The sequence below is a fragment of the Nannobrachium achirus genome, assembly GCF_963921795.1.
Source record: "Nannobrachium achirus genome assembly, chromosome: 10".
In the NCBI taxonomy this organism is placed as follows: domain Eukaryota; kingdom Metazoa; phylum Chordata; class Actinopteri; order Myctophiformes; family Myctophidae; genus Nannobrachium; species Nannobrachium achirus.
In genome coordinates, this window is record NC_137819.1 from 22,907,852 (window position 1) to 22,933,328 (window position 25,477).

Consider the following 25,477-nt stretch of genomic DNA (forward strand, 5'->3'; position numbering starts at 1 on the left):
ATTCATCCCTGAATATTTAAACTATGAATTATAATACACTAATTCATATTCCTTCAAAAGGTTATCTCACCTGCCAGCTCTCTTTGAAGCTGATTTACTTCACTTTGTAACAGATTTCTCTCCACAATCAGGTTGCTGTAATTTGTCAGCAGTTGGGTTCCTGCAAAGGAAGAACATGTTGAACCATTGAAACAATATCAATTGTATGTACTATATCAAGGTTTGGGTTAATGTTGTGCTGTTGTGCCACATCCGCAGCCACATCTAGAAAATGTTCAGGCAACACAATTATTGAAAATGAGTGAGTGATGCGGTAGTTTTGTGACATGTATACTTACTGTGCGCAGCTTGGCCTATGATCACACTCAGCAGCACAAGACACAGCATCCCCAGACACGCAGCAACAACTATGACTGTCCTTCTCACTGTATCAGAGTGCTGTCCTGAAACACAAAGCACGGATACTGCAGTATTTGTGCAGGTAAGACCAAGGACCCTATCTTACATCCGACACAAAACGTCACACAGTGCAGCGCAAGTGTCTTTGCTACAGTGGACGCAGTTGTCATTTTTGTGACGGGTAAGTGATATTCTTTGATAATAAAAAATCCCTCCAGTACGACATGAGCACTTCGCATGGTATCAAACACGATACACGTGCATATTATGTCCTTGCAGGGGTCGTTCTGTCCGCGACATCAGCTGTGGCGGTGTGCATACTTTCATTGACGTCAGTCTTGTGTGGCGGTAGTCTCGTGCTCATACGGACACTCATACGGTACATACATATTAGGGACCTACACACAAAGCCAGATGTAGGAGCGGTTAATACTGCGCAACAAAAAAGGTTAAAGTACTGTATTCTGATAGTAATCATCGCTATAGACTAGAGCAAGGGTCTTCAACAGGGGGTCCGGGACCCCTAGGTGGTCCTCAGAGTTACAATAGGATATCCCCCAAATCTTTGTGTGATAGAAACTTTTTTCTTCTATTTTTATATTAATCACTTGAACCCTAGTGTCCTTATCCTGAGAACCTTTGCCAAAAATAGACGATCTACAAGCTCACATTTGTAGATCGTCTATTTTTGGCAAAGAGCTTTGGTGTAGAGGGGAAAACGTTGAAGACCCCTGGACTAGAGTGTTTGCTCTGTAACAGACGTCTCGCTGTCTCTCCAGCTCTTTAATAAAGAGAAACATTTTAAGGTGGGATGCCAATTTCAGCCAATAAAGAACGATTACCCAGCGACTCTGCGTGGGCTCTGGCTCCAGCTTCCAGCTTGGCACACCTGTTTCCAGTTCCCTCATCTACCTCACCTGCCTGCCATCAGCTCATCAACCTCCTGTGTTTTTTGCTTTTGGTGTAATATTTATAGTGAATATACTTCAGACAGTTTTTTTTTTAAAACCTTTGTGTTTTGGTCCTTGTGATTTTGACTCATTCTGTCCCCCTGTGCCTCATGTGACCATACTCCAGAGTCCCGTCCCCTGCCCCATTGCTTGCTTGCCTGCCTGCTTGCCTGCCAGTCTCTGCCTCGTCCAGTCCCATCCGATATCCCCTACCTTTGTTTAGACACCCTTTGAATTTGTTAGTGTTCTGCTTGGGTCTGCCAGTTTTCATATTTTTTATCTATGAGTACATGAGGAAATTGACAAATAATTAAAGGAGCTATAGTCAACTTTTTCATTGTAGGGCCGACACTTTGTTTACATCCTAGTCTATAGACTAGAATGTAAACAAAGTGTCGGTCTGACAAGGGCCAAAATGATTATTTTATCATTATTTTACGCTTTTTGTGGTCATTTTTGAATAGAAACACATATATGAAGCTTTATTTTTTTATCAAATATTTTCGAAACATTATTTTTATTTTAGCATCCGTTTTTCAAGAAAAAGTTGACTATAGCTCCTTTAATAGATTCTTTAGCAAATCCTGACAGTATCCTCAATTAGTTTTCTCTCCTGATTGGGTAAATTTGGTATCACAACCTGAAAATTCATCTAAATTTACAGGCCAGACTGGCCAGTTAGTTACTCATGTTCATCACTGTGGATGATGAGACTTCAATTGACATAAAAAAAAGTGTTATATGACAGTTGTGCAAAAATAGCCGAAACTTCAAGTTTTATAACACATAGCGATACATTGTTCACGTTGTGAATCATTGGTCTAAAGTGCTTTGCAAATTTGGTCTACCAAGAATGAATCTGGAAGCTTAGACTTGTTGAGTTCTGTCTGTGCAGCAAGAAAATGTATTAATATTTCCCTGCTGCCGGAAAGACTCGATTTGTTCAATAAACCTTTTCTACTTTGAAACAGAAGTCACCGTGACAACGATTCACAACATTGTCAAACTCACCCTGAGTGTGACTTCCTGCTGCGTTGTCCCTCGTGTCTCCCTGTGGTCCAGCACCGCCACTGCCTCTGACATCACCCAGGCTCTCATAGACGTTGTCAGGGTCACCTCTCTGTCCTCTTTCTGCATCTGTCGGTCTGATCGCTGTCTGTGTTGGGTCTGGGTGTTGGGTCACTGCATAAACACCTGTAGATGTCATGCTCCATAGTTACTATGTTTCCATGGTGAATAGCATGATCAGGCTACTAGACTTAAATATCGTCGTTGTCGGGTGGAAACCTTGTATCTCCATGTATCAACTTTGTATGTTCTTTTGCAAAGTAAAGCCCTGCTTCATCGCACAAGGCCATCACCTTGTGTGGCGCTGCGTGTGCTTGTAGATCGGCTGTTTCCACTAGTCTAAATCGTTTTTAAAATGAAAAATGCAAAACTAACGGTTTCGGACGCAAGGTTTTCACCCGACAACGACAATATACTGGTTTAGCTAAATGTCACCATGGTGTCTGTGGTTGACGAAATATTCTTAAGGAAGTACAAGACATCTACATGCACACACACAACACATTACAGCCACACACTTTTTCCTGGAACAGCATTAATCAGGAAAGGCCAGCATCTGTCACATTGTTCCATGTCCTGTAGAGGCCTACTGTAGGTCCTATGACAAGAATCTACTGTACGATCAGACCACCTCTCATTAGTCCTGAGTATACTGACAGGTTCAACTCTTAAAATGCAGGGACCATGCAAATACTGATTCAATAAACAGCTCTGTGGTATACAATACATCAGGATCAATCAATCAATCACTTTGTTTTATAGCTGTGTTCATTTTAAATCAAGGGTCGACTGGAAACAAAAATCAGCCTGGGAATTTAAATTGCTTTGGCCCTCACATTTGTTATTTCTAAATAGATCTGTGTTGCAAAGCATACAATATTATACTGCACACGCTTATCTCGTATTTTGACCCTCCCTACTTTTTTCACACCATGGGAAAGAAAAAAAAGAGAAGTGTGACTAAGTTAAGAATGTTACCAACTTCTTGTTGGCGGATATGATCTACTGAACATTATTTTATTTATAAAATGTGTAACTTAGTCATAATTCTCTTTTTTATTTATCAGTTGCAGTTTTTGGGACAATTTCGGGTCTCTGCTCTTTGAAGTGTCTTAGGACAACTTGTTGTGATTCTGCACTATAATACAATTGAATTGAATTGAATTGAATTGAATTGAATTGAATTACTTCGAACTGGTGCGGCCTCCTGTGAGCCGGAGCCTTGGTCTCCGAGACTGTCTGCTCTTTCATTGGCTGACACTTTCACCTCCTCTCCTTTCTCCTCCTGCCTCTCCTCCATGGCTCCTCCATCGAACCTCACACTCTTTGGCTCATCATAAACATATGCAGCCATCTTAGGAAATGACACACACAAAAAATTCGTAATTCAAATGAATTAGTAGACATATAGCCTATGTAAATAATGTACATCAAACATTAAATCTAATATACAGTATGATTATTCATAAATGTGTTAAAATGTTATCTTACTCACTTCATCCAGTGTTGCCCTACATTGGTCTTCACGGTTGCAGATTAGACATCTGACATCTTGTCTGTTCAAATCTGACTTCAACACTGTCGCACACAAGGAAGTGTATGCATGTGCATTTGCAAATAAGGAATTGCCAATAGCATCCTAACCACAGAATATATGTGTGAACTCGAGTTGCAGAAAATGACAAAAACAGACAGCTGACCTACAACAACACAACTGTAGTTGCAACTTGCAAACAGAATTAAAAGTGAATTAAGGTAAATTACTGTATAGTCTGCATCCATGATCAGAGGTACCGGTAGGTGATGCATGTTAGCAAGCAAAGCCAACAAGTTACACCACTGCACACAATTCAATTTAGCAATGCATGCTTTGAAATGTCCCAAGACATACCCAGCTACTGGAACTGACAAATAAGATTATTTTTGCATTCAGGATAATTAAGCAATGATGGCATTGCTGATAATCATGTTAACTAGTAAAGTATGATGATTTTTGATGTCACAATTAAGGACTCTGAAGAACAGGTTGTGGTCTATAGCCGCTGTACTTCTTTTTTCTCGTCACAGGAAACAGTGTGAGTGTGTGTGCGTGCATGTGTGTGTGTGTGTGTGTGTGTGTGTGTGTGTGTGTGTGTGTGTGTGTGTGTGTGTGTGTGTGTGTGTGTGTGTGTACCAGCTCACCACATCCTCTCATGTTTGCTGCAGTAAAGATAGCAGTGCTGTTTGTACGTACATGATGATTAGCATTTTAACGGTCACTGTAGTGTAATGTGACTTAAATTATTTCAGTTCACATTCCTTACAGTGTGGTTATGAGTGCATGTCATTGCTTACCCACTTTTCTGCACAGGGTGTGGGTGCTAATTGCACCTCATGTGTGATAATTATCAAGTGGGGTGTGAATTTATGAAAATACACAAACATTTAAAATAAATATACTCCAGTAAGACTCCCTAAATCAATTTAAGCGACCGTCAGATCACATACACAAACTTTAGAAGGTAATGGTAACCATTCAGGAGGGAATATGGGAAATGGGACAGATCCATGTTGATGACCAGACTTTAGAGATACTGTGTACCGCGTTGGGTGATTTTAGGGTAAAATCTGTAGGAGGCAGTGTCCAAATATCTGATGTGAGTCATGTGACAATAAAATGTATTCTGATAAAGGAAAAAGCTTATATTCAAACATCCAACCAGTTATTGTGGGTTCTTGCTAAAGTGTGTGGTTCAGGGTGTGTAGCCTACAGGTTGACATGCCTGCAGTGAGCCTCGCAGCGTAGCCTACCAGAGTCTCTCACCCCACACACAGAGGACCATTGTCAGTGTGGAGGTGGAAGGCCTTAGCCACGTATTGAGCTCTAAATCTCCACGTTTCAGCGTTAAAGCGGGCTCTAATCCCACGGCGTAAAAGTGACAATCCCCCTGGATTTAACCTGCTGCAACTCAACACCACGATAAGACCTGCTGCTGGCATGGAGGGGCGGGGGTGGGACTAGAGGAGAGATAGACGGAGAGAGGGAGAGACCCTTACAGGCCTATACAATTCCCAGCATTAACGCTCGATGAAAGAGCTGGAGTCCTGGCTTTGAGTCCAGGCTCCTACCTTAAAAAAGTACACACATTTTGCAAGTCTGCATGGCTCAGGGTCAGGCACGTGCAGGAGGGAGGGAGGCTTTGGTTGTTTTGGCCCCTGCCCTTTTGCCTCAAAGCAGTGTCTTTTTCCCACTAATGGCCTGCCCAACATCCGTGGAACATTTGACAAATAATTGTAAATGTACTATCACAATTATTATTTAAGATTTAAATGAGCTGGCTGCCGTTAATTATAGTTTCACTTGATGCAGAGATGGCAAATGCCCTCCCAGTTCTATAACCTTGCAGCTGCAAACAACTTATTTGAGACAGGCAGTAACATTTCTGGTGTGCATTGGCACAAGGGACCCCATAAAAGGATCACCCCAAAAACCAACGCGAGCACTATACGCATGCGGAGATGTGCCCTTTTAGGAGGTTTGAGCACCTGGGTAGAAGACAGGATTAAGCAATTAAAAATGGGATTGGTGTTTAACTCTTATACTGCTTTGGACGTTCCCATTCGCCCCAATTCTCGAGGTCGCGCCGCGCCAATACGGCCGTTCGTTCGTTTACCTTGTTGATGTCCTTAAGCTGATGAGGGGTCGCGCCGCCGTGTACTGTAATCACATCGTCCGCAGTGATGGTCTTAAAAATCCATTATGCGTTAACATCAACGGAGACCAATTCTCTTCCGTGTTGATTTTCTCTGGCCCTGAGGCTCTGTGGCCAGAGAGTGCTCTCAATGTTTGGCAAGCGAGACCGGCCAAATTCACATTAATTCTTGCATGACGCCGCCCTCTGCTTCCTGGTCTGCGAAAGTGCAGACCAGGCACTTAAAAAAAAAAAAAGAAAAAAAATGTCTATCTATCTACTATAACGTCGCAAAGGTAAGCCGCTTATTGATGGCACCAGACCCAATAAATAAATAAATAATCTGGCAGTGAAAAAGTTAAGATAGTCAGTGCCCTCAATACCCTCAGTGAGTGACTCCCACAGCCACACCACTAGAGGGAGCGACAACGATCTGGTACAACCCACTTACAGTATAGAACAAACACAATCCTCATTCTACTGTCCTGAGTCTGACACCATCCCTTAAAACCACTGGCTAAAATTCTTTCAAAACAGGCCTGAAAAGGAGACTACAAGGGGGTAAATGCAATTTCCCATTAGAAAGGTGGTGTCCAGTCCTTCTCTGCTGACATCGTCCTTTTTCTCCACATGTAGTGTTGTCTATTTGTTGATGATATTTATTACTGTGTTGTTGTATTTGAGTGGTGCTAACCGTTCCTACATCTGGCTTTGTCTGTTTGTATGTATGTCTCGCCCCAATGTCTGTTTGTAAGTATGTTGTGCATGCCCCATCCCACATACCAGTATGTAAAGTATTCAATCAATCAATCAATCAAAACTAAAAACAAACTAAAAAAACACTATTTAGAGGTCTGGCATGACAATAGTCACACCAGGAGCCATGTAAGATCTTGTAGATCTGTTACTTTTGCATTTCTTTTTAAACTCGAATCCTGAAAAGTAACAGTTTTTGACACATGAGGTTTCTAACCAACAGAAACGATACGGTCAGACTCGTTGTTATGTCTGTTGCGGCCCTGCGTCAGATCGCAGTAAACCATGGTCGTGGCCTGTGTAAATATTTTTGCCTAAATTCAGACGCCAATGTTGTTGAGCTGAAGTCAGGGGCCGAGAGAGCTGCACCACCTGATGTCTACAGAAATCTGTGTAGGAGAGACAAAAGGAATGGACAGAATCCTGTTGTGACAGTGGAGAACAACAAATCACTAATGACCGCCAAGCTTTCCACTAAAACAAACACAAGAAAAAAACAATCCATCTTCCCTATGTTTTGTTGGATTGTTTGCTTGTTAATTTGTTTTCTTCCATGAGCTTCTCAAATGGTGAGTCAAAGAACACTGGTGTGACGTATAAAACAAATGTGGCTTGGGATTCTGCGAAAAATCTATATATTATTGAGCCCCGGCCCCCATAGAATTCCATTCTAAAATGTAAGTTAAATACCTCAAAAAACATTTGAGGTACATTATGTGAGAAATCTGAGGTTCTACTATAGCAATTTCTTTCCATCGTCTGATGTTTGTCCTTATCAGCCCTTCACATCCAGTTCACCAGAGAGCAGAGACACACACGAAAAAAAACACACTTTCAGAATTATTTTAGCCTTTTTCTCCCCCCTCCCTCCTCCTCTAGGTTGTGAAGCTCTCAGACATCCAGGAATAGCTCCAGTAACTCCAGCACACAGCCGTCCAGCCGTCCTGCTGTGTTCGCCTCGCTCACACGCCTATTTAAGAGCGGGACTTTCCAGGATTTGGGTTTTCACAGTGGACACACACACACACACACACACACACACACACACACACACAAACACACGTGACCCACGCTGCATTGTGGGGTCAGGCTTGTAAAACACACAGCTCCCTGCAGTGAGAGTCAGGGCTGCTGTTCACAGGCTGTCAACCAACCGCGCTCTGTCAGCCTTCACATGAGAGAGAGAGAGGGAGAGGGAGAGGGAGACAGAGGGGCCTTTTCTACCAGCAAAGGACCGTTTTGGGTTCTTTCTTCTGCCTATGGGATGAACCAGAGGTGACATTTCCACAAGAACCGAGTTGGTTCCGAACCGTAAAAGTTGGTTGGAACCAAGGTTCCAATAAAGTTGCCATCCCACAGCCGGGATATAGAACCCAAACCGGTTCTTTGGCAAATAACTGGTTCCAGAACCAGTGCCGGTTCAACTTTCTTGGAACCTTGGTTCGTTCTTGCGAACCGGCTTGCGTTTCCACCAGATTGAACCATGATTGAACCAGAGGAGCCAAGGATTTTGTGGTTCCCGCTCGGAACCAACTTTTACGGTTCGGAATCAACTCCGGTTCTCGGCGGAAAAGCTCACTTCTGGTTCATCCCATAGGCGGGGTGGAAAAGGCCTCAGAGAGAGAGAGAGACAAAGAGAGACAGAGACAGAGACAGAGAGAGAGAGAGAGATAAAAGAGAACTAAATCCCACCCATTGGGAGTGAGTGGTGCCTTGGCCCACATACCGTAGTACACAGTAGCACTTCAAACACTTGTAGTTTGGTCACCCAGTATTGCAGCTGTTGAGGCCGTACTGATACGGACAGACAGACATACATACACGGTCAAGTGTTGGAGCGGCTGGCACTACTCAATAACTGCAGAAACGTGAAAAAGCTGCATGCTGCTGTTCGCTTCAACAGCTTTATACCAAGCTGCCTACATAGGCTACTGCACACACAGTATAACTCTTTCCATCAGCAAATGCAACATTTAATTTTGTGGTTTTATAAGCTGGCTTTTCTAGGTTGTGACACGGCTCTGTTTACACATTGCTTTACTCCACTTTAATTGCGCATAACATTTAGGGGTTTTGGACTGTTTGTATTTCACATTTGCTTTGGCAAGTGTACGGTATACGTGTATTTACTCATGCCAATAAAGGTCCTTTGATATGAACGGAGTTGAACATGGATTGGAGAGAAGGAGAGAGGGAGAGAGCGGAGGGGAAAGAGAGAGCTAGAGAGAGAGAGAGAGAGAGAGAGACATATTTGGTATGTGTGGTGTTTGTGTATTTGTTGCGTGTGTGGTTTATTTGTGTATGTACAGTATGTCTCTGTATGTCGGCATGTGACTTTGCGTCTGCATGTGTGGTGAGGTGGTGTGTGTGTGTGTGTGTGTGTGTGTGTGTGTGTGTGTGTGTGTGTGTGTGTGTGTGTGCGCGTGTGTGCATGTGTGCGTGTGTGTGTGTGTGTGTGTGTGTGTGTGTGTGTGTGTGTGTGTTGTGTGTGTGGTGACAGTGTGTAGACAGAGCTGGTTTGCGAGTCGTCTCCCCACAACAAATCAACACGGCCTTGTGCTGTATCTGTCTGACCTCCTGCTGTGTGTGTGTGTGTGTGTGTGTGCGTGTGTGTGCGCACGTGTGTGTGCGCGTGTGTGTGTGCGTGCATGCAGCCACTGAGTCTGGGAGCCGCAGGAAAAAGCCAATTATAACGGCCTCTCTCTCTCTCTCTCTCTCTCTCTCTCTCTCTCTCTCTCTCTCTCTCTCTCTCTCTCTCTCTCTCCATCTTTGTTCTCCGGGCATAAACCACTTCTTTGCATTCTCTTTTCTTTCCTTTTTTTTCAGAGGTTTTCATTCCTTCCCCTTTTTTGGCTTTCTGACATTCCTCGCCCATTCCCACCCTCCTCGGACCCCCACTGTACCCCCTCCTTTACACACTCTCTCTCACACACACACACACACACACACACACACACACACACACACACACACACACACACACACACACACACTCTCTCTTGGCCCGTGCAGACCCATTCTGTCTCATAAAGCGACAGTTCCCAAACCTAAAATAGTCTCTTCATGGTTCCTGGTTTTCAGGTCCTGTGGTGGAGGTGGGAGGGGCTGTCTGTTGTAGTGACCACGGCCAGGGTTGTTGGCAGGGGGGGGGGATCCCCCCACATTAACCCATTAAGACCTGAGGCCGATTCTACCAATGCCTTCTAAATCAGTATAGTTCTAAAACCTTTTAGTGCCAAGGACCTCCCAAATTGTATTTATTTACAGTATATCGATAGGCAGATTTGGTCTCCTTTGTTTTTTATTAATGCAAGACCAAGATATTTAACACAGTCCCTGCCGGTCAACTGCCTGATCAACAATTTAACTAGGGGGTTCCCTGCCGATCAACTTTTATCAACTTTTTTATAAAAAGTAATTTTCTAGATATTTTTTGCGGAAAAAACTCCCCTTTAAGGAAAACGCAGATTTTGCTGGCAGGAGCTGGATTATTTATGTATTTACTCTGGCAGTGAATGTTAATGTAGAGTGAAAACAAAAAGTCACCGCTATAGAGCTCTGAGGGACTCCAGTTAACCAAGTACAGGGTTGGTTAACTTTGGTGAATATTTGAGTTGCTAAGAGACTTGGAGAGCACCTGGTGATTCTGGGCTTATAAATATCAGAGCGTTAACAAATCAATGTTTCTCACACCAGCAATCAATGTATCTGAACATGAACTATAGCAGGGGTCTTCAACAGGGGGTCCAGGACCCCTAGGGGGTCCTCAGAGTTACTACAGGGGGCCTCACGCTGCAAGGCGTTGTGAGCTTGTAGATCGGCTATTTTTGGCAAAGAGCTTTGGTGTAGAAGTGAAAGAGAGCAGACTAAGTATAGAGTGAAAGGTCAAGTTATTAAGTATTGACGGTTCAAGTGGTTAAATATCTGAAAATACACTGATGATTGTGCTGTCAACGATGAAACTATATGGTATCTATGGGTTGTGGGGGGTCCCTGCTTCATCTCTCTCTCGACTAAGGGGTCCTATGGGATGAACCAGAGGTGAGCTTTTCCACCGAGAACCGGAGTTGTTTCTGAACCGTAAAAGTTGGTTCGGAACCGGAACCACAAGTTCCTTGGTTCCTCCGGTTCAATCTGGTTCAATCTGGTGGAAACGCAAGCCGGTTCGCAAGAACTAACCAAGGTTCCAAGAAAGTTGAACCGGCACTGGTTCTGGAACCGGTTCTTTGCCGGTGGAAAAGGCCCCGGCTTGCGTTTCCACCAGATTGAACCATGATTGAACCAGAGGAACCAAGAATTTTGTTGTTCCCGTTCTCAACCAACTTTTACGGTTCAGAACCAACTCCGGTTCTCGGTGGAAAAGCTCACCTCTGGTTCATCCCATAGGCAGGAGAAAGAGCTCATGGCCTGAAGACCCCTAAACTAGAGTTCACACAGTTAACGTATACATCATTACACACACACACACACACACACACACGCGCACACACACACCTACAAACATTTTCGTGTCTGTCGTCTGTCTGTCTGTCTCTCTGATACATGCACCAGTCCAGCCAAGAAGTGAGTACATCAAGGACCCATTATATCCGGCTGCTTCTCACACATGCACTGTCTCACACACACATCATCTGATTCCATGGCCTCTCTCTCTCTCTCTCTCTCTCTCTCTCTCTCTCTCTCTCTCTCTCTCTCTCTCTCTCTACCTCTCTCCCACGTGAGGACTCCCTTTCTGTCTCCAGCACACTCCCACACTCCCACACCAGCCCTCATTCTCTCTCCTACACCCGCCCCCCCAACACACACACACACACACACACACACACACACACACACACACACACACACACACACACACACACACACACACACACACACACACACACACACACCAGAGAGAGAGAGAGAGAGCGCTGGTTGTCCTGCTCTGGGCGTTGTTCCCATAGCTGCTGCCTATTCCCATCACAGACAATGCTTTGTGTCCCACAAAGGAAGCTCTTCATCCATGGGCTCCGGGGCCCCCGTTTGGCCCCTGGCGGTCCCCCGGACCCCTGGTCAGCCCCCCCGCCCCAAGCCCCCACCCCTCCACCACCACCAGCACCACCACAACCTGCTGAGGTGCCAAGAGACCAACATCTGTGTGAGCCGTTCGGAGAGAGCCTCGTTCAACATTCTCACGTGAAGATATTGTCGTTGTCGGATGAAAACCTTTCGTTCTGCATTTATCATTTTAAAAATGATTTAAACTAGTGAAAACAGCCGATCTACAAGCACACAACGCCTCGCACCGCGAGGCGTTTACATTTGTGCAACGGCCTTGTATGATGAAGCAGGGCTTTACTTTGTGAAAGAACATACAAATTTGAAACTTGGAGATACGAGGTTTCCACCCGACAACGACGATATGAGTGTGCGTGTGTGTGTGTGTGTGTGTGTGTGTGTGTGTGTGTGTGTGTGTGTGTGTGTGTGTGTGTGTGTGTGTGTGTGTGAGAGAGAGAGAGAGAGAGATAGAGAGAGAGAGAGAGAGCGTCTGCTGCCAGTTCTTCGCAGTCAATGGATCACATGTCCCTGTGGTCCTGGCACTGCCAACCGGGCACGCACGCACACAAGCATGCACACACACACTTTACATGTTCTTGGGGGCAGCAGTGTATCAGGAGGCAGAGTGGCCGCTTGGGGAAACAAAAGGTTCCCAGTTTAATCCCGAAGTGTCCTTGAGCAAAGACACTGAACCCCTAACTCCTCCTGTTGACCGAATTGGTACGGTATCTTGAATCACTTCCTTCCCTAGTAGTTACGACAACGCAATCTGAGAGACAAGGGTGTGTGTTTAGCGCTTTTCAGACGGACAGTGGTTGACGCAGGCGTTCAGTGATGCTCGCGGAACTCGCCTGCGGTTCAATCCTGACCACATCACTGTCGTGCCAATATTGACAATAACACACACCCTCTTGTGTAGTATTGCTTAGTTGTAATTTGCTGTGGATGTCACGGCCCCTTCCTTGACCTTTGGACATTTATTTTCCTGTTTGGTTTAGGTCTTTCATTTTGTTTGCCTGAATTACGTTTACTTGTTTAGTTTTGTGACTCTGCGTTTTTAGCCCCATTTCCACTGTAGGGCCGACCCAGAACTAGAACCAGAACTTTCCAGAATCACAAACTTTCAAGAACATTGTGAAGTTCCGGGACCAAGTTCTGCTTTTGTTTCCATATAACCAAGCAGCAGCGCCCATAGTTTCCCAGAACTCAAGTTTAGTTCTACTTCAGGAGCAGGACCGAAAAAAGGTTTCCGGAAACCTTGTCTGGAACCGGGCCGTATGCAATGGAAACAAAACCAGAACCCCAAAAGTAGGTTCAGGTTCTGGAAAGTTCTGGTTCCACCTTGCAGTGGAAAGGGAGCTTACCGTCTAGGTCCAGGTTCTGTTAGTCTGTTAATTCTCCAGGTGTTTCTTATGTGTCTCATTTTGTAGTAATGTGTTCCCGTTGCTCCTAGTTTCCCTTGTCGCTGTTACCTGTGTTGTCTCTCCACCCTGATGTGTTAACCCTTGTCACCTGTGTCCCATTTGCACCAGCCTATCCCTGTTGTTGATTGTTTTTTTAGTCCACCCGTATGCCTGCTTGAGTGTGTGGTAGTGTACTAGTCACTAGTAACTAGTGTTTAGACTGCGAGCATTCTGTATTACCAGTTTGAGTTCATGTTTTGTCAGCCCTGCTGTTTTGCGTATACCTTTGCTGGTTCTTCTTAAACCTTTTGAATTGAACCTTGTCTGCCTGCGCTTGGGTCCACACTCCTACCTTGACACCCACCCACAAAGGCAATCATATAGCCAGTAGGAGGATAAAATTGAAATACAAATCAGAATTATGGATGTTTGTCACAATACTTTTTCGACAGTGTGCACCGATTTATGTGAGTGCTAGACAAAATCTGTAGGAGTAGTAGCAAAATCTTTGTCTTGAAGAAAGACAGGGGTGAAAACATAGTCTTCGCCTCCCGGCCTGCCTGGCGAAGGTAATCATACTGCTACCGTTCTAATTTGGCGTCAGAGTGGCCATAACTCGGCCTACAATAATGAGGATTGACTAACTTGCCGTGAGTGTGAACGAAGGATTCCCACCGATCATCAGAGAAGCATTGGCTCTCACAGCATCACAGCTGTGCTCCTCCAAACACACCGCGGGAAGTACATGTGGAGTCCAGAGAGAGAGAGAGAATGAGCGGTGAGGAGCTTAGCAGATTGTTGAGGACTAGATGGAGTGTTCTGTGATGATAGGAGCGCATTAGAGAGGGAGTCAGGCCAAGGTTAATATAGTTGTGCATTTCTCATAATGTTTTTATTTTATTTTCCTCCACCGTCGCTGTGTGAATGTGTGAATGTAATGCACGTTGTAAATTGTATGAATGCGCAATTTACTATTTACAATTTTAACTGCTGTCTGTCTGAATCTCTCTCTCTCTCTCTCGCTCTCATGTGTTCGCTATACGTTCAGCTGGGAACTACAAGCTCACTGCAGCTGTGTCCCACTGCGGTCCACACCCACACCCACGCCACACACACACACACACACACACACACACACACACACACACACACACACACACACACACACACACACACACACACACACACACACACACACACACACACACACACACACACACACACACGCAGTTCAAAGTCAGGAAGTGACATCATACGCAGCAGGCCAAAATACAGGAAGCATGACGACTGCGGCTGACGGACACGAGGGACGCGTCAGATGTACAATCCACCAGCTGCTGCACACACACACACACACACGCACACACACACACACACACACACACAGACGCACACACACACACACACACACACACACACACACACACACACACACACACACACACACACACACGCACACGCACACGCACATGACACATACGTGTTAATTTATCTCCACAAATGTACACTTTCAGGCGCATTGACGCACACACACCAGCCCGAAACTAAATACAAATCATTGCTTAACATGCATGTCTTTGTGTATTATATCGACTCACACAAAGACGCATTCTATCATGCGCAGACACACATGCACGCACCATCTCAGATGCACACATTCGCACGTACGCTCGCACAGCTGATGTTGACCGCAATCAAATAGTGTCCCATCTGTGAATCATAATGATGATGATGATGATGCTCACCTCTTTTTTATGGGCATGTACTACCGGTATGTACAATATGTACGTGTGTTTGTGTGTGTGTGTGTGTGTGTGTGTGTGTGTGTGCGTGTGCGTGTGCGTGTGCTTGTGCGTGCGTGTGTGTGCGTGCGTGTGTGCGTGCGTGTGTGTGTGTGTGTGTGTGTGTGAGAGAGAGAGACCAGAGACAGAGACAGTGATTGTACAGTAGGCTTCCTGTTATGTTGTTTATGGCTCCACACGGCCAGTCTCACTGTTCCCACTGGATCAGGTTGCCACTTCACACACACATGCACGCACGCACGCACACACAGACGCACACAGGCACACACTCCTGTCCAGACAAAGCCCTATTCTCACTCTGCACGAGCTTCAGTTCGTTCCGTTTGTTATTTGTTTATTTATGTATTATTTCATTTGCATAGTTAGTTGGTTCAAAATATCTTTCTTTCTTTCTTTCTTAGCTTTAGTCATTTAGTGAATATGTGGATTGTCTCCAATTGATGCTGCAGCTTTGGTTGTGCCCCAGTTTGACACTGTAGGGCCCTGCTAGGTCATAATTGGCAAAACACTAAGGATGTAATAATTAAATAACATTAATATAAAACATACAACATAGACTTTTCTCCCTGCATATCTCCCAAGCTGTGGTTTTATTTAAAGAACTACTTTGTTTTTTTTACAACAAGGATTCATATTTTAGATTGTTGCGACCGTAGGTCGCATTTACTATCAAAACCACCACAAAGTGTAAGTAACTCCGTCCGTCAGTCCGTCCGTCAGTCTGTCTGTCACACCTCACAGAGGAAAGAAAAGATTAGTGTTAACATGTTTTCATTTACTGCTTTCTATCATTTTAGTGATTTTGATTTCAGTGGGTGGGGGCATGTGTACAAGTCTCTAAATATGTCATTTTATACACAATAAGCCAGCGATTTCTTTATTACTATCTACAGTAACACTAAAATCCCCCATAAGTCACATCTGCCATGCATGAAAGATGGTAGTGCATCTATTCTAAGGAATGGGTTTATTGTGTCTAAAAAGTCATATTTATCCACTTGTACGCACTTGTACCCACTGAAATCAAAATCGTTAAAAACGCTAAAACGATATAGAAAGCAGTAAATGAAATTTTTTTAACATCTTTTCTTTCAATCTAAAAAGTGAACCCTTGTTGTAGAAAACCAAAGTTGTCCTTTAATGGAACTTGAAGTCAAAGGTGCTCAGAGTGCTCAAATCTCTGCCCAGGTAACGATGCATCGTGTATACAATGACGATTGATACATTTGACCTTTAACTGTTTGACTGTCTACCATAACTAGCCTGTTTCAGAGCCAACTCTAACAGTCATTCTCCAACATTTGACAGAGTGTGTATGTCTGTCTGTATGTCCATAATGGCTGTCCGTATGAGCACGGCAACACTGCACAAGCACAAGCTGCAGCCACCCAGCGGTGCTGTTGAGCAGCCTGCACTGCTCACTTCACACTGGGTGTGATTTTCATTTCAAGGAGCCCCGGTTTGCTATGCATTAAAGCCACACACTATAACTCTTAAGCCACTTTTCCACTACAGGTTGAGCAGAACTCAACTACATCAAAAGAGCAGGATCTTGTCTGAAACCGGGCTGTGTGCTATGGAAATCAAACCAGAACAAACAACAACAAAAAAGAAAATAGGTTCAGGTTCTAGAAAGTTCTAGTTCCACCTCGTAGTGAAAAAGGGGCTTTAGAGTTAAGAGTTACCAACCATTTAGCTGGGGCCCCCCTGGGACCGCCTCAGGGACGCCTGGTGGTCCCCGGACCACACAGCGAGAACCACACTGGTCTAATAAGACGAAGGTGGTCGAATCAGGCCCCGATATAGAGTCATGTGTCATGCAGTTAGATACGCCTCATGAAATCCCAGATCCATGTTCGGCACTTTTTACATGCCCAGAATAGGGCTGCTAGGGTTCATGTGGTTAAGGATAATTTATGTGAAAGTGCAATTAAAGTTTTGTCAACATTTTGTAAAGCAACATGTTCGTCTGACCAAGCAGAAACCCAGTGGTGGACAGTGGACAGTGACTAAGCACATTTACTTACTGTACTAAAGTAAGTATCCGCATACTTTACCAGAGGATTTGCATTTTTGGATACTTTCACTCCATCACATTAACATAAAACAAATATTTTACATTTTGCTTCACAACATTAAAGTGGGCGTGACACGGCCAAAACAGCTAATTATGGCTATCAAATTAGCCAATTTTTTTAATGATGTCATGTACCCCCTTGTTAAATTACCCAATCAAATTAATTTATTGTAGTTACTGTACTGAAAGTAGTACTTTCTGTACAGTAACGGCAATACATTAATTTGATTGGGCTAATATGGGGGGAGGGGCGGAGACTCGCGGAGTCGAGTATCCATATCATTATCTTTTGAAACTGCCCCAAAAAAAGCTGTCCGAGGTGTGTTTACGACTTTCTAAACCAACTTTAAAACTATCAGTTATAGGGGTAAAAATTATATAGCATTCGCTATATAAAATCAATGGTTAGACCAATAAAAAAGTACATGTCTTCTTCAAAAAAGGTGTCAAAAAAGGTGTACAAGGGTCAACACGCTTCTCCCCCTCTATGAGACGGTTTTGTCGGCCATACCCTGCTGTCTCTTACCCTAACCTGGAGCACCCGCGACACCGGAGCAAGCGTAGAACGAGGGAACAGCGATCTCCTCCTCCTCCTCCGCAGAGGAGGTCTGTGGCTCATACACTCTGTGTGTGTGTAGCCTGTGTGTGTGTGCTTTCGCGCGTGTGTGTGTGTGTGTGTGTGTGTACACACACAATAGCTCTCGCAAAGCCGCAGCCTGCAGCGTTAGCCGGGCTACACGCTAACAACAAGGCATCACGTTGTGCGCGGCACCGCACGACGGACGAAGTATACATTGCGAGGCACCGCACAACGGACGAAGTATACATTGCGCTGCACCGCACGACGGACGAAGTATACATTCACTACTAACTGATACTGCCCCGCCTCCTTTTCAGACTGTTTGAAGAAACACCACGTGACTTACTGTATCATAATGTTAAATTTCGGCCGGTGTCACGCCCCCTTTAAGGAGAGGGAAACGTAACGGATCCTCAAGCTCACTGCGCGGCGTGATATGACACATTGTGAGCAGTGTTGTTTTTGACAGCAAATTTTGATTTAGTTTTAGTCATAGTCTTTTGAATAAAATGTAATTTAGTTTTAGTCATAATTTAGTCACCTGAAAAGTTTTAGTCTTAAATCTATGCGACTAAATCTACAGTTGATTTAGTGGAATAAAATGTATTTTGGCAGGCCTTGATGGCATCGTCATGACTGATTTTACACTTGGTTGTTGCTGAAAATAGCAGATCTACAAGCTCACAACGCGACGCGTTGTGACCTTGTAGATCGGCTATTTTCAGCACGCAACACCTGAGAGCAACCAAACATAATATGACTCTCTTAAAATTTTTATTTTGTTGACGAAATTTTCAATATATTTTATAGTCTTAGTTTTAGTCATCACAGCTTCATTTTAATTTAGTTTTTATTCATCAGTGGAAAAAACAAAGTCGACTAACATTTTTTGTCATAGTTTGAGTCGACAAAATCAACACTGATTGTGAGCTTGCGGATCCGCTCTTTTCTTTATTGTTGATTTTCTTTTACTTTTGTTTCCGCCGAATCCTATATCTTTTGGGGCAGAAATGTATAAATATCAATACTGCAGTGATATCAAAAAGAAAATATACTTAAACTTGTGCTTTTGAGTAGCTGAACGTGTGCTTTTGAACATGTCGCTTCACGCCGCGTTGTGAGCTTGTAGATCTGCTATTTTCATTAGTCTGGATCCCGGGCGAATATCTAATTTATCTTTTGGGTCTCAAGCTAAAAGGTTTGGGATCCAGTGCTGAACAGTACATACTGTACTCGGTGTGGAAACGTGACTTGTGTCCTGTAAGTATCCTGCGCGCGGGGCATATTTTCCCAACGCCACGGAAAACAAATATGGCGTATAGGAAAAGCGGCCGTTGCACAACACAAACACGCAGAGAATATCCCAGAGCCCACCGCATGTTTTCACACAGGCAGACCATAATAATATGGGCGCCTCGACAAATAACCCAAAAAAGAAAGCCATAGTTTATAAGATTTTTTTTTTCTTTTTTTTTTTGCAGTTGTGAGATCGCTGCCAACTTATACAGAGCCAGTGGAACATTGGGTTTGGTTTCATCTATAGCTTCCTGTGAGCTGTGAACTACTTCCTGTTGGCAGAAGGGTGTAGGGGCAAGTCACTCTCTGTGTGTGTGTGTGTGTGTGTGTGTGTGTGTGTGTGTGTGTGTGTGTGTGTGTGTGTGTGTGTGTGTGTGTGCCTGTGCGTGTGCGTGCCTTTATCCAAAGCACATTTCATTCACCCTTTCATGCACACACAACCATGCAAGGCACCAACCTGCTCACCGGGAGCAGATAGGAGTTCAGTGTCTTGCTCAAAGACACTTTGATGTTTACCCATGCAGGGGAGCTGGGAATCGAACCGGGAACCTTCTGATTCCAAAGTAGCCACTGCACCTCCTGCAGCCACTGCCAGCCCAAAGTGTTTGTCGTGTGGTAAGAAGTCGGCGGTGGCTCAGGGGTAGAGTTGCTGTTTTAGAACACGGAGGGTTCCCAGCTCCCCCAGAGTTAGTGTCAAAGAGTCCTTGAGCAAGACTCTGTACCCCAGTTGCTCCCAATGAGCAGGTTGGTGCCTGTCTTGGTTTATGGCTGTATAAATGCACCATTTACCATTTAGAAGTCAATGAGTCTGGGCTCCAGTTGGTACTTAAAGTGCATACGAGTTCCAGGCAGTAGTACTAATAACATAATAGTCTCTAACATATAAATGAGCTACCGGTATATAAGACTATACAGTGTATATGAATGTAAACACATGGGACCTCAAACACATGCACACATACTGCATTTACACTGTGGTATAATATTGTTAGCGTGCATGTGTGCGTGCATGCGTGCGAGTGCATTCATGTGAGCGCACAATTCAGGTCTCCTTGGTTCTGGAATCCTCTGTCTTGGTCCTGGGAACCTAAACAGTCATGGGTGTGCGTGCGTGCGTGCGTGCGTGCGTGCGTGCGTGCGTGCGTGCGTGCGTGCGTGCGTCTAACAGGCAGCTGTGTGGATTGCAGAGAGCTGCCCTTACTGGAGGGACATGTTCTGTGTGAGAGTTTGAGAGACAGAGAGAAACAGAGAGAGGGCCTTGTCACCAGACGGTATAAGTACTGACCTCTTTATCTGTGCATGCATGCATGTGTGCGTGCATTACAGTGTGTCCATGCGTGCAGCTGGTGTATTTGCGTAACCTCTTTCCTGTTTTGTTTTTTCTGCACTGCGCTGTCTAATGAATCCTTGAAAAACAACAACAACAACGGGCCCTGCAAAAAAAAGCTTCTTCTCGTCTGACACTTGTTGATGGAAAAGCTTAACTGTCCCGCTGTGTGCTGCAGAATGTTTAGAAAACACAATTAGGAATCCTTCACCGCAAGCATGACGTACTTCTGGCCCCGTGACAACATGCATTTCTATTGTCTATTAATGTCTAAGACTACGAATTGGCTGATTTATACCTGGTTTAAATAAAATAAAATAACCCATAGGGGTCTTCAGCGTTTTCAGGCCAAGGACCCCTTGGCAGAGAGAGGGATGAAGCAGGGACCCCCACTACATAATTGTATAAATGTGTGATGGATATTCTCATTGATTTCATAGATAGATTCATAGACTTGTTTAAATCATAAATCTTAAAATCATAAATCGGCGATACTTAGTAAACTTGACCTTTCACTCTATACTTGGTCTGCTCCTTTTTACCTATACACCAAACCTATTTGCCAAAAATAGCCGATCTACAAGCTCTCAACGCCCCGCGCTGCGAGGTGGTGAGAGCTTGTAGATCTGCTATTTCTGGCTGAAGTGCTCCTCAGAGTATAGGGATGCGAGGGTTCAATTGTTCAATTAAAATAATGATCCTATCACACAAGGATTTGCTGGCCCCCCTGCAGTAACTCTGAGGACCCCTAGGGGTCCCGGACCCCCTGTTGAAGACTTCTGAAATAGCCAGATGGGCTATTTCCAAACCTGGCTTAGTCTTATTGTCAGTATCAGCCGAGCAACGAGGGTGTCCCCCTTACAATGTACTCGACCCCTGGGAGAAGGATGCCAGAGGTGGAGCGCCATGCACACCTACCATCAACTCTCAATCCTTACCGCTAGTTAAACTTATGTGCTATGATGAGATGGCTTTGCCTGGCATAAAAACCCAGAACCTTGAACCCCATGACATTATAGAATATACATTAGACACTATAGACTATAGAGGGTATTCGCATGCAAAAAGTGAATGGGAAATCGAGTGGCAGTGATCTTTTTTTTTTTTTTTTTTACTTTCATATATTCTAGATTCATTGTGCAGGCAGTTATATTCAAAACCTTTTTTTTTTTATTTTTTTTTATGGCATACCGCTCATGAAAATATTAGAATATTACTTCAAAAGAAGGATTTATAATACAGAAATGTCAAACTTCTGAAAAGTTATGTTAATTTATGCATAAACCAACACCAACATTTCACTGCATGCACAATAAATCTAGAATATATGAAAGTTAAAAAATATATATTACTGAAGAAAATGGACATTTACACAATATTCATTTTTTTAGATCGATCTGTAATCAATCCAGGCTATAGACACTATATCCATTCAGACAGTACACTATACATTAGACACATTCAGACAGTAGACTAACAGCCCTAATATTTTGTATGATAACCAAACACTGCATAGTTCATTGAAAGTAATATCGAGGGTTCGTTGCGAGTGTGTGTGTGTGTGTGTGTGTGTGTGTGTGTGTGTGTGTGTGTGTGTGTGTGTGTGTGTGTGTGTGTGTGTGTGTGTGTGTAACTATAGACAGGGACTTCTGAGGGGGATTTTTGGGTGGGTGTGTGGGCGTGGCGTGAGTGACCCCAGTGCTGGTGTTGTTGGGGCCCCTGGGGGCCGCGCGGGGGCCAAGGAATAACAGAGCTGTCAGTTCTGCTGCGGACTGCGGGGACCCTCTGTCAGACCACAGAGCAAATAAACAGCAATCAACCTAACGCTAACCACACTGAGACGGACTGCAGTCACTGCGCACACACACACACACACACACACACACACACACACACACACACACACACACACACACAACTGGCTGCAACGTTTCGACTTTACGTCTTCATCAGGCAAAAAACTTTTTGCCTGATGAAGACGTACAGTCGAAACGTTGCAGCCAGTTGCCTATAATAAAAGTAAGTTTTTGGAGCATATGAACAGTGTGCGGGCGTTTTTCTCCTTCCATTATCATAAACCTGAGCAGCCCATGTGTTAAGGGAGAACTCCCATTTAGGTTAGTGAAGATGTTGGCTTTCCACACGGGAGACGTGGGTTCGAATTCGAAGGGTTACTCATATTGAATTGCATGTGCTTGTAACTTGTAGATGCCCTGTTGTCACACAGAAAGTGCACATTCTATTGTGACTGGAATCTCTAATAATATCTATCTAATATCTGCACAGGAAGATGCTGTTATGGGGGAGCGGTCTGTTGAAGCCTAGCTGTGTAGTTTGTGAGATTGGTTCCTGAAGATTTGATTGAGGTGGAGCCTGTTGATCCTGTTTGCTGATTGATTAGAACAACCTCTCAACCTGTGGGTCAGGACCCCCAGGGGGGTCCCCAAATTATTTTGGAGGGTCCCCAGATGATTAACTTAATGTGCAACATTGCTTTCTCACTCAACAGTAAACAAACCAACAACGTTTAAGTGAGAGGGTATATGCATGTTTCTAAAGTGACAATGTAAGGACTTACCTCTAAAATTACAAATGAAACCTTGGCCAAATTGTATAATATTAGTGGCAGAAATCCGATCTACATGCTCACCGATCTATCCGATCTACATGCTCACCGCACCTCGCGTTGCGAGGCGCTTTCACAATAGAACTGTGTTATATAAAATGTAATTCCTCATCTCTTAGTGCTCGTCAGGGTGGGGGGTCCCCAGTTAAAATATGATTATTTTGGGTGGTCGTGGCCTGCAGAGAACCCCTGGATTAGAACATGGGGAGCATCTTGGGGTGGATTGCTATTCTACCGTGGTTGATGGTTGATTGCAAATGGAAGGGTGGAGTCTGCAGAGTATATAAGGGGAACAGCTCAGAAATGTAGGCTGCCATGGGGAAAGGCTGAGCCTTGCCTCTCCCTTTAAGCGGTATTATCTTGTGCCAGGAGAGCGTGCAAGTAGGGGGATGAGTGCTGTCTGTATGTGGCACCAATTGGCCAATGAGGGAGCAACGTCTCGGTGACGTCACCTCCAACCAACATCCGTCTGTGAGTCCGTGCTTACGCCATCCAATGGGAAAACCCTTGAAAAAAACATGTGGTGACATCATCCAATGGGAAAACCCTTGAAATATCACAGTGTGACATCATCAACAGGATGATGATCTCATAATATCGTACTATAAAACGGGAGAAGCGGGCGCAAACCTCTGGTAATAGCAATATCGAGACGCGTGCATGTGCCCTTTCCTGAGCCTTTGAAACATGGCTGCTGACGGCTGGGCAAAGTCTGCAAAACACCTGAAGGGTGTCGTTTTAGACATGTGTGGTGTTTTATATGAGGGCGAGGTTCCCATTCCTGGCTCCGTTGAAGCTGTGAAAAGGCTCAATGCATCAGACCTACAGCTGCGCTTCTGCACCAATGAGAGCCAGGCCACCAGGGAGAAGTTTGTGGCCAAGCTTCAGAACATGGGCTTTGAGATCAGTGTGTCTGAGGTGTTCTCTCCTCCTCCGGCAGCAGTAGCGGTCCTCAAGGAGAGAGGCTTACGTCCCCACCTGCTGGTTTATGACGGCATTGTCCCCGAGTTTGATAGCGTTGACAAGACCAACCCAAACTGCGTGGTCATAGGAGACGCGGCGGAGAAGTTCTCCTACCAGAGCCTGAACGACGCCTTCCAGGTTCTCATGGGCCTGGAGAAGCCTGTGCTGTTCTCTCTGGGCAAAGGGAGGTACTATAAAGAGACGGACGGTCTCAAGCTAGACGTCGGCGTCTTCATGAAGGCTTTGGAGTATGCCTGCGACGTAGAGGCGGAGGTCATCGGCAAACCGTCCACCGTGTTCTTCCAGAGCGTTCTCAACGACATGGGGATTCAACCGCACGAGGCACTGATGATTGGAGACGATCTGGTGAATGACGTAGGCGGGGCGCAGCACTCTGGGATGAAAGGTGTTCAAGTTAGGACTGGTAAATACAGGCCCAGCGACGAGAGACACCCTACGGTGACCGCTGACGGTACCGTGGACAATCTGGCCAAGGCCGTGGACCTTCTCCTCAGTCAGAGGGGACAGTGAGGAGGAGGACGTCTCCTGTGGACCCTGGCAGCGACGGCTCCAGAGAACTGTGACTGAGGAAGCTATGGGGGTCTTGGTTTTTTAGAGCGGGGGCAACAAACAATAATATTAATACTAATACGACAAACGCAATTCTCTCGCTTAGGGTATTGATAACTGAACAGACCAGATCATTGGCAAATGCCAGCTCCAAATCTGTGGACTGTAATTCATATATATTTAATTCATTTATTTATTCCATAAATATTTGTCATTACAATTGGGTTGTGCTTTAGCCCCTGTATAATGTATACTGTATGGGCTGAAGTGGGTTATGTATGCTTTGCAATAATAATCAAAACATAATCAAAATTGTACTTAAGTACAGTACTTGAATAAATGTACTTAGCTACTTTACACCACTGTCAACTGTTAAATAAATTATGAATAAAGTTAAATAAGTATATGGATATATGGATAAATCCATAACCAAAATACCTACCATCCTGGTGGCAGCTTCTCTCTCTCTTCTCAAAATGGAAGTTAACATTCAGTATATAAAGAGTACAGTTATGACAGTAAGATCTTTGTGGGACGCATTCATTTGTTCCCAGATCATAACAAGGAAGACAGTGACACGTAGTGTTGGTAACTTTCCACTAGTGACATACAGTATATCATGATTTCGTAGCCAGGGCAACCAAAGTTACTATGACCTGTAATCTATTAGCCTGAGCTTACAGTATCCGACCAAAATGTGGTCTCCTATAATGTAAGTTCAGTTCATAATATATCCTTATATGGTCATATGAGCCTCGTACACAAATCATAGAATTATGTATCATAATTCTACCCTAACATCAACAAACAAGTGCGACCTATTATGAGGTTGCACTGGCTAATTGGTGCCACATACAGACAGCACTCATCATCACCTATACTTGTGCGCTCTGCTGGCACACAAGTAGGTCATATTTGGCTACGAGTGGTGCAAGTTGGCACCTCGACA

General features: G+C 44.4%; 1 protein-coding gene across 1 annotated transcript; it reads left to right on the top strand.

Moving 5' to 3' along the window:
- Window positions 1-23,682: 23,682 nt before the first annotated feature.
- LOC308292761 (phospholysine phosphohistidine inorganic pyrophosphate phosphatase-like) lies at window positions 23,683-24,489 on the top strand (the record flags this gene model as incomplete). Its single annotated transcript, XM_080735178.1, has 1 exon — window positions 23,683-24,489. The coding sequence occupies one exon, from the start codon at window positions 23,683-23,685 to the stop codon at window positions 24,487-24,489; it is 807 nt and encodes a 268-aa protein (XP_080591304.1).
- Window positions 24,490-25,477: the final 988 nt, after the last annotated feature.